This window comes from Diadema antillarum, unplaced genomic scaffold, assembly GCF_040938485.1.
Source record: "Diadema antillarum isolate AM-2024a unplaced genomic scaffold, OU_Dant_1.0 seq00000335_RagTag, whole genome shotgun sequence".
Lineage (NCBI taxonomy): Eukaryota > Metazoa > Echinodermata > Echinoidea > Diadematoida > Diadematidae > Diadema > Diadema antillarum.
Genome location: NW_027271350.1, coordinates 96199 through 105294, shown reverse-complemented (window position 1 = coordinate 105294; position 9096 = coordinate 96199). Strand labels below are relative to the sequence as shown.

At 36.2% G+C, this 9096-nt stretch overlaps 1 protein-coding gene across 1 annotated transcript; it reads right to left on the bottom strand.

Moving 5' to 3' along the window:
* Positions 1–803: 803 nt before the first annotated feature.
* On the bottom strand, positions 804–9064 carry LOC139730783 (glutamine amidotransferase-like class 1 domain-containing protein 1; the record flags this gene model as incomplete). The annotated part of the gene is made up of 7 exons (XM_071641646.1): positions 8981–9064; positions 6488–6567; positions 5102–5207; positions 4415–4522; positions 2922–3025; positions 1999–2092; positions 804–915 (listed from the first exon to the last, which is right to left on the bottom strand). Coding segments are annotated over exons 1-7 (650 nt in total), but the record flags the coding sequence as incomplete, so codon positions are not given.
* Positions 9065–9096: the final 32 nt, after the last annotated feature.

Sequence of the window (9096 nt, the reverse complement as noted above, 5' to 3'; positions counted from 1 at the left end):
AGATCAGCAAATATTTAGAGCAAACAGTAGACCTACCCACATTAGCTCCATTAGCAAACAGAAACTGTTACATGCACACATCCTATATTTGTCCATGAGACATATGATATAGAAGGGAAATATCAACGGAAATTTATCAATGTGAAAAGAACCACTTTCTGATGGTTTGATAATATACACAGAAGCCATTTCCTGATTCTTATTCATTAATTTCAGTTTCTATATAATTATGATGCATACAGATTTAAAGGACAGACCATGCCCAACATACTCTGCCTAACATATTTTTTTTTCTCTAGTTGAAACACTGACATACTATTAGATAGTGTAGCTAATAGTAATAAAACCTTCCACCTCAAATACATCATAGCACATTGAGACATGTGAAAACATGAATATTGCACACAGCTGATTTTTTTTTTTTTTACCATGTCTTCTCTTTGTGTATCATACGATCAAAACATGAGCTCAATATCCTTGACATGAATATGCATTTTGTGCAAAGTGGGTGTGGCCTGTTGAGCCCACATCGGAGAAGAGGTTGTATCAAGACTGGGGACAATGGCGCTCTAAAAAACGAAACAAGGAATAAAATGTGGGTACGGTGGTGGGGATTTGTTTGTTGTCAGAGATGGGCAGCATGTTGTTGTGCCACCAATATTTTCCTCTCTTCCATTATATCCTGAAGAACCTGCTGCAGATACAGGACTTCCCCAAGTGTGCTCCACTTTGACAGAGATGTAGTCCTACCAGATTACAGGAAAATGTTCCGAGCATCATGCCTATCATTGTCAGTAGCTCACCTTGAGTTTGTCACTAGGATGAGGTTCTGTACCGCCATTATTGTGGACGCCTCGTTCTGTCCGGTGATCAGAAACCGGTCGACGACTACGTGGATGGCTCCTGGATCACTCGCTATGTAAAGACAAAGTTCAAAGTTCAAATTTATTTTCATTTCCATCAAATAAACAGAGAAATTATATACAATGCATCAGCAGATCATACTTGTAATAATTGAAAAAAGAGTAAATTAACAAATATACATGTGAAAATGGGTAACAAACGAAGAAAATATACTTGTATCTTTTAAATATATACATATATACAGTATAAAGAATATATATATAATACATCTTAAGACAAACATTGGATAGGCTGAGAAACAGTAAGAAGAGCATATTTCCAAGTCATTTGGCTTCAAAAAGAAATTAAAAAGAAGAGGACATTTAAAGTTCAGAATATCAACACAGATGCTGACACATGGAAAGTGTGTTAAAAAGTATGACAAGATTAAGTGCCATGTTGTCTGGCTCACATAGGAGGATAAATCAATCAACAATTCGTATATATGTATTTCTTTGTAATTAGGAAGGGTTCACATTAATTTCATTCCTTATTTCTGGATGAGCGCTGCATCTGCAAAGTGTGGTGAGGATCTGCAATATTCTCTGCCATGATGGAGTGATAGAATTCTCGGTATCGCCAATGCGCAGAAAACTTCTGCGCGCGCTGAAGAGCTCTGTCACAGATGCACTGTGGGATTCCTCGGTGCCCTTGTTCGCTTCCGGTTGTCTCACGCGAGCGCAGTTCCCATACAATTCAATGGAGATCTTTGTCTGCTTTTCCATTGTTAGCTCTTTTTTTCTTGGCTATAATTCAGCTTAAAAGAGTTGAAAGTGTCTAAGCTTTACTGATTTGCGGTCACTAGAGTCATGGTTCACTACTGCAAGGCTTCAATGTGCTGGTCACATGATGGAAAGCGAAGAAATCTTCAACAAAAAATACCTCTAAATAAAGACAGAGGGTGATGTAAGTGCATGTGCAGCCAAAACTGGGGCAAGTTTGTCCCCTGAGCTATCCCATAATTCATCTAAAACGCTGCTCTGTGCAGGGCACCTACATATTGGCGATACCGAGAATTGTCCAAACTTTATACCTCGGGTTACTACAAAAATAAACTTGTGTATATTCTTGTTTTCTTACAGCACCTGCACATACCTGTATATCTGCCTGCATTATCTTTGATGAAATCCTCAAGGATGATGGGAAGGGTGGCAAAGGTCGATGACCTTGCCAGTTCAAACACGGATGGCTGTTGAACAGATATTTGAAATCAGCGGGTGATATAACTTCAGTATCTCTTACACTTTCCATCTCTAACTCCAACAAAGGATTTTTTTCTAGGTGTTTTTTTTTTTTCAAAATATGTTAATTTATGTCTTACAACAAAAATATATTTCTTTGTCAAAGACTTTTTTTCATGCATTTATGCTAAACATTATTTCACATGAATTTATCATAGGAAAACAATAAAGCATGTGAGATGTTGTTATAAAAACTTGGCAGCCAAACATTTCACTTCTAATGCACTTTAGATTAAAGATCATGTTTACATTTGGGAGAAGTGGTTTAAAAGGTGTTCACAGTGTCACATTTGATGCATATGTGTAAGTCTGTTGTATCACAAAATATCCAACCACATAAACATTTAGCAAAAAGTCTATTCTGTTCAAAAGTTATGAAATTTGACAGTTTTGCTGGATGAGAAGACTACACTAGTTTAATATAACACATTATTATTTTTCTAACATGAAGAAAAACACATTTTTACCTCTTTCAAAATTCTGGGGGAATATTATTAATGTTATTATGTCAGTAACAAGTTGAGGGAATGTGCACTTTAAAAAAAAAAGTTGTATGAAGTTTCCTTTTCCTTTCATTAGTTGCCTAACTTTCTATTATTTTCACTGACATGTTCTTCTAATACCCTGCTGCACTTATTCAATCCATATATCTTAGGTATCATTCCCCTTAAGAGCTAGTATTTCGGAAATACTGTCTTTATAACAAGACATAGATGAGACTGCAGAATGCAGTATGGAAAGAAGACATGGGACCCAAAATATGCATCATCAACTCACAGCTGTAAGGCAGTAATTTGCAAAGAGCCATTTTGTCTGGTTTCCTCCTATTGATTTGCTGGAGCACAAAGCTGCCACGCCAGATCCAATGGCACAAATTGGTTCTGTTGACACAAATATGAGAGAATGCCTCAAAATGTACCGAACAGCATGTCTTTATAATAACACATCTTCAACCCATTGAGGATGAGTCCCAAGTATACTCGGGCAAGTGTCTACATGGGTGTTGTACCAAAATCAGCCTGTCCTCAACGGGTTAAAGGGATGGTATAGTATTGGTTGATATTGGGATTTAGGTTTCCAACTTTTTTGTGAGATAATAAGACACCTCTTTAATATGAAATATGAAAAAGCATGCAATTCTATATTCAGAGGGATTCAACATCTATTTGATAAAAACTTATTGGTTTTGAACCTTTTCTCAGAATAGCTTTCTTTCAATGAGTTTTTTTACATTTTGGCCACTTCAAAACCCATTTTCAACTCTCTTCAGAAAAGTATGCCCTGTAGAATTACGTATTTAAGTGGTTTCTAAGTATCTCACAAAAGAAAAAAAAATCTCAAGCTAAGGAAACTAAAGCCAAAAGAGCAATGTGGATTGAGTGAAAGCAGTAACACTAGAAGTACACGTCAGTAAAATTTTGAGGAAAATTGGAAAAACGATACAAATATTAGAGTTGGAACCACTGGATCAGGAAACTACTAGAGTTCATGACATGTTTGGACAATATCGTCGGTTGAGAATGGTAAGGGCGTTAAGTGGCCACTAAACCCATAGTGTTCAAGACAACTTAACGCCCTTCTCATTCTCAACAGACGATATGGAGAAAATGTAAAGAAAATTCAAGATGCTTTCACTTTTCTAGCGTAATAAAAGAGCACTTGACTCACTGCTTTCAGAAAGCAGGGGGAATTATCACATATGATGGAATGTCGAATTTTCATGACAAATATATATATATGTATATATATATTTTTTTTTTTTTTTTTTTTGGGGGGGGGGGGTTTCTCGTTATATTTTCTTTATATTGTTGTCCACAAATGACATAATACTCTGTAGTAATCACCTGATCCAGTGGCTGGATCCAACAACAAAACTTTAAAAATTCGTAACTTTTGCATCCATTGTCCAATTTTCCTCAAACTTTCACTGATGTGCTGCTTTCATTCAATCCATGTTGCTCTTTGGGTTTTGGTTTCCTTTAATCCTCATCTCAACCAATCCTACAACCAGTAATGGCCAAGATATCTAAAACAAAGGAATTATGATACACACCTAGTAAAGCAAAATCAGACAAGTTGAGTGACAATTTAATCATGACATTCTCTAAAATGCAGCAGTTGTTTGTTAATGTACCTTCAGCAGAGATTAATAAGACTACCCAGTACATTATAGTCTTATCAATTATGTATGATCACAACACTAAAGTTTTGGGTTTTTTTCTATTTTGAAAGAATGAGAAGTTGGCCATCGTCAGTATCAGCAGACTCACTTTTCTTCTCGACAAAGTGCTGTAGCAGGTCACCGAGTGTCCTGTTGCTGCTAAGGTCATAGAGGGCGCCATTGCAATCAGGAATTAACAGGGCAGTGTATCTGGAGGCTAGCACCAAATGAACAATGAGGAAGAAAACAAAGCAATAAACACCTAAAAAGGTTACAAGTAGTTTACGTTTCGCCCATGTCTGCCTTTCTGACATTCTATCTAGTACTCAACCAATGCCTTGCATATTACAAATAAATGAGAGCGTGAGACTATTTCATGAGTAAAGCCATTTCATACAGCAGAAGCATGCAACAAATTTCTCTTTCTTCTTCTTCTTCTTCATCTTCTCCTTCTTCTTCATCTTCTTCTTCTTCTTCTTCTTCTTCTTCTTCTTCTTCTTCGATCTTCTTCTTCTCTGGGACACATCTGTCTTATTCAATAATGAAGATTCTTGCAGATTGTCTACACAAGTAGTTTAGGGAAATGGACAGTATGTGCATGGCCATGATGTAGGGTGCTTCTATGTGGGGTGCGAGTAAAAACAATTTCCTGAGCAATTGTTAAGTTGTCAACCTTTGCAAAATACTGCTAACTCTCATGAGCACATTCACAAGTTGAGAGCACACACCTCTTAGATATAAAAAGAAATGAAATATGAATACATATGAACATATAGAAAAGGAGAACATCTGTTACCATCTATGACATCCAATCTCAGAGGAGTCGAGTACGGTTTGGACCTGAAGTCATTCAACCACCTCCGGCTACTGTCGTCATGCCCAACAAAGTCTCCAAGCCTTCCCTGCCAAGTGTTAAAGTGATCATATGGTTTTGGTTGAGACATAACATCAGGTTTATAACATTTTTTTTCTTTAATGAGATATTGACAAACCTCTTATGAAATATGAAAGAGCATGTAATTTCAAGAAGGATTCAATATCTATTTGATAAAAATTGGTCTTGAAATGGATGAGATATCCAAAAAAAAAGAAGCAATTTTGATAAAATTGACAGGCCACGACTTTTATAAGCTTTCTTTGTTTTACCTTGTTTTTTTATATCTCAGTCATTTCGAAACCAATTTTCATTAAATAAACTTTTGAATCCTTTTAAAATTGTACACTCTTTAACATTTCACAGAGTGGTTCCTGAATATCTCGCAAAACATTACAAGCTGAATCCTCATCTTAACCAGTACTGTACAGTCCCTTTAGAAATATAAGCCTTTTGTATAGATTGCAAGGTTCGACACAACTGCCAATTTTCAAAAATCATTGAGCTTCCCTTCTTTTAATAACTAGGTCACATGCTCTTTTATTATGGCATTAATAAAGAAAATGTATACCCAGTACATATTCTTGTAAAATTCTTTCCACTTTTATGACACTATAAACTGTACTAGAGTTCCAACATTTTCAGGAGGCATGACATATAGTAGAATTAACCAAAAATTCATAAATTCATAATATAACATTTGAATGGGTTACCTGAATTTTTACTCAAACTTTGTGTCAGTTTCATCTTCATATTTTCTCTGATTTCATCTTTTGGCATTCACTGAATCCACAGCAAACATTTGGAAAGAAAAGCAGCCTGCACTTTCAATTCTAGCAGAATCTTCATCAGAGGCAAAAAATGATAAACATTAAGGGTTTATAAAAAAGCAGACACATACATTTGTACCCCTCCCAAAAGTGCATACTTATTATCTGTAGTCTACTGATCTGTGTCTGCTTCCATTTTCACATTTTATGTTTGTCATTTTATGCTATAATTAGATCCCATTATTTCTATGTTTTCATCGCTCTATGTCCCTATTCCCTCCCAGACAAATGGTGTCCACCTTAATAACGTGTGTTTGATATCTGTAGTCAGTGTCTGCTTACCCTTTATGTAAACTTGTCATTTTGCGTCAGATAAAGATTCTGCTGGGATCAAAAACTCAGGCCAAATTTTACTCCATTTACTCCACCAGCTGGCAACTATTGGACAAGCATGCAGCTTTCAGCAGTTTTTCTTCACACTACTGGTAAGATTTGGGAAATTTCCCTGTAAATGGGCGACTGGAATAGCTCAGATTACCTCTCTTGACGTGAGCGTAACATTAAACGCTGAGTGTGCGATTGTGAATGCATGGATGAAAGACTGTGCCTGGATACCACCTGAAAAACAGAATCAAACAAATTTGTATTGATGAAAAGACACTCATATATCAATGAATAATATTATTAGAATACTAATAAACTAATTTGATACTGAATTATGGTACATGTATACTTGTACATAATCCTAGTTCTTTGTCAATCAGTACGTCAAACAAATAAAGGGATGGGAGTGGGGTCATGTACGTAAAAGGAAACATCCAATGCTTTGATCCTTAGCAGTCACATGTCAAAGCAAATCAATCACATTTCTGTAATTTTACTGATTTAAATGTTTGAAAATATCACTTACATATCATTTTCATATTAAACGGTATGTATTCAATTCCTCCCTGAACGATCTTTAATGTAATGTATGTATAAGATACACAGGCAACTCCAATTAAATAAACAAAGTCCTCAGGACTGGCAGTTTATCCTAATTTCATTTGGATAACCAAAAAAGTATGAACCTATAGGTTGATGAAGATAAAATTTTTAGATATATCCTAATAGATTCGAGTCCTGAATTTTTAATCTGTTCTAACTAGATTTTGTTTTGTAATATAAACTCCTAACTGTACCTGGTATTTGTTAAAGGACAAGTTCACCTTCATAGACATGTGGGTTGATAGTAAATGCAGCAATATTAGTAAAACACATCAATGAGAGATTGAGGAAAATCGGACAATCCGTTCAAAAGTTATGAATTTTTGAAGTTTCTGCTCAGTCACAGCTGGATGAGAAGACTACTATAGCTTGTGATGTCATATGAGTACAACTATATATTAGAAAGTACGGTATAAAAAAAAATCAAGATATTCTCACTTTTCTTACATAATAAAAAAACGCTCAACTTCTCTCTTTCAGGAGTCAAGGGGAATAATATTACCCCTATTAACATAAGTCAGTACAGTCGAAGAAATGTGTACTTTATTCAAGAAGTCAAGTTTTGTGAAATTCTCTTTTTATTTTCCTTTAATATACAGGTATCGTACACATGTGACATCATACATTGTAGTAGTCTTCTCCTCCAGCAGTGATTGCACAGATATCTTAAAAATTCATAACTTTTGAACGGATTGTTGGATTTTCCCCAAACGTTCACTGATGTGTTCTACTAATATTGTTGCCTTCACTCAATCCACATGTATTATGAAGGTGAACTTGTCCTTTAAATACAGGAGTGCCCAGAACATTTATCATATCTGATTAATTTTCCATAAACCATTTATGTGCTGCACTTGCAAACCTTTTAGTTTCCTTTACTTTAATCACAATTTCAATGACATCATCTATCAGTTTATCATGGTCATTAAGATCACTTTGTTGAAAGAATATTAAATACAATGTATATCACAATTCATAGAAAATAAGTCATGTCATTCCCAACATTGGCCTGGGCGACATTTCTCATTTGGTGATCCCTATCTCCCATGATCAGTTTCTCTGATCATAATTCTTAAGTACAAAACTCAAGACACACTGTTACAACGTATGTATTTCAATACAGGTTTCAATGAGTGTATCATTAATTGGCATAGAGATATTGATCGACAGAAAAAATTGCTTATAGCTAGTTCTATATTTTTCTTGTTGTCTAAACTAGGAAAATTCTTATTAAAAATCAAACAGCATCATGGCAAGATAGAGTACAAATATGAAGTTTCTTTGTAAAGATAGCTCGTTATATCACATATATCCAAAATATCATCAAAAGATACAGGTAGGCTACAGGTACGGTACGGGTAAATTAGTCATGTTATTTATGGTTTCAAATATGAATTTAACATCGCAAAAATAAATGCAACATACATCATTCAGCAGGGGCAGAGGCTAGGCTGGTGGGGGGGGGGGGGGGGGCATTTCATGAAGCGTTTTGTCATCACCACAACTGATTAAATTTACCATTGGCCATGCATGTGAATAAATCGTGAAATAGGCCCCACCGCAGTGCGCGTGCACCCGTGCGATGCTATGCTGTGGAAATCGGCCCCACCGCCGTATGCATCTCGCGTAAACCCCGTTTGGTGGGGCCGTATTCACGAGTATCGTACTGTGGAAGAAAGCCCCACCGCCGTGCTTATCTACCGATGAACGCCACACGGTGGGGCTGAATTCACGAGTATAAACAGGCGAGCCGCCGTAGTATTTGTACGGATACGCAGTGGTGGGGCCTATTTCACGAGTATGCCCAAAATGTCTTGTTCCATTGATTTTAAACGCAAATGTGCACAAGTTTAACACCACTAATTTACACCATACACCACAGCCACACTCACACACACACACACACACACCAATAATGTCAATGAATGACCACGGTACCGCCGCGGTTAGATCGGATTTGAACTGTAAGCTATCTAGCTTTTACCTACCCTTCCCTCTCTAGAAAAGTTCCCTAAGTACAAAACAATGAGCGTAATACAGTTACCTTCTAAGCTTGAGCTAACAAGCAAAAGACACTGGGGTTTAGCCATGTCTGACGAATGAATTATACTACTTGCCCTAAAGGTGATCCACAGGCACAAGTGTCACAATAAATTCAAT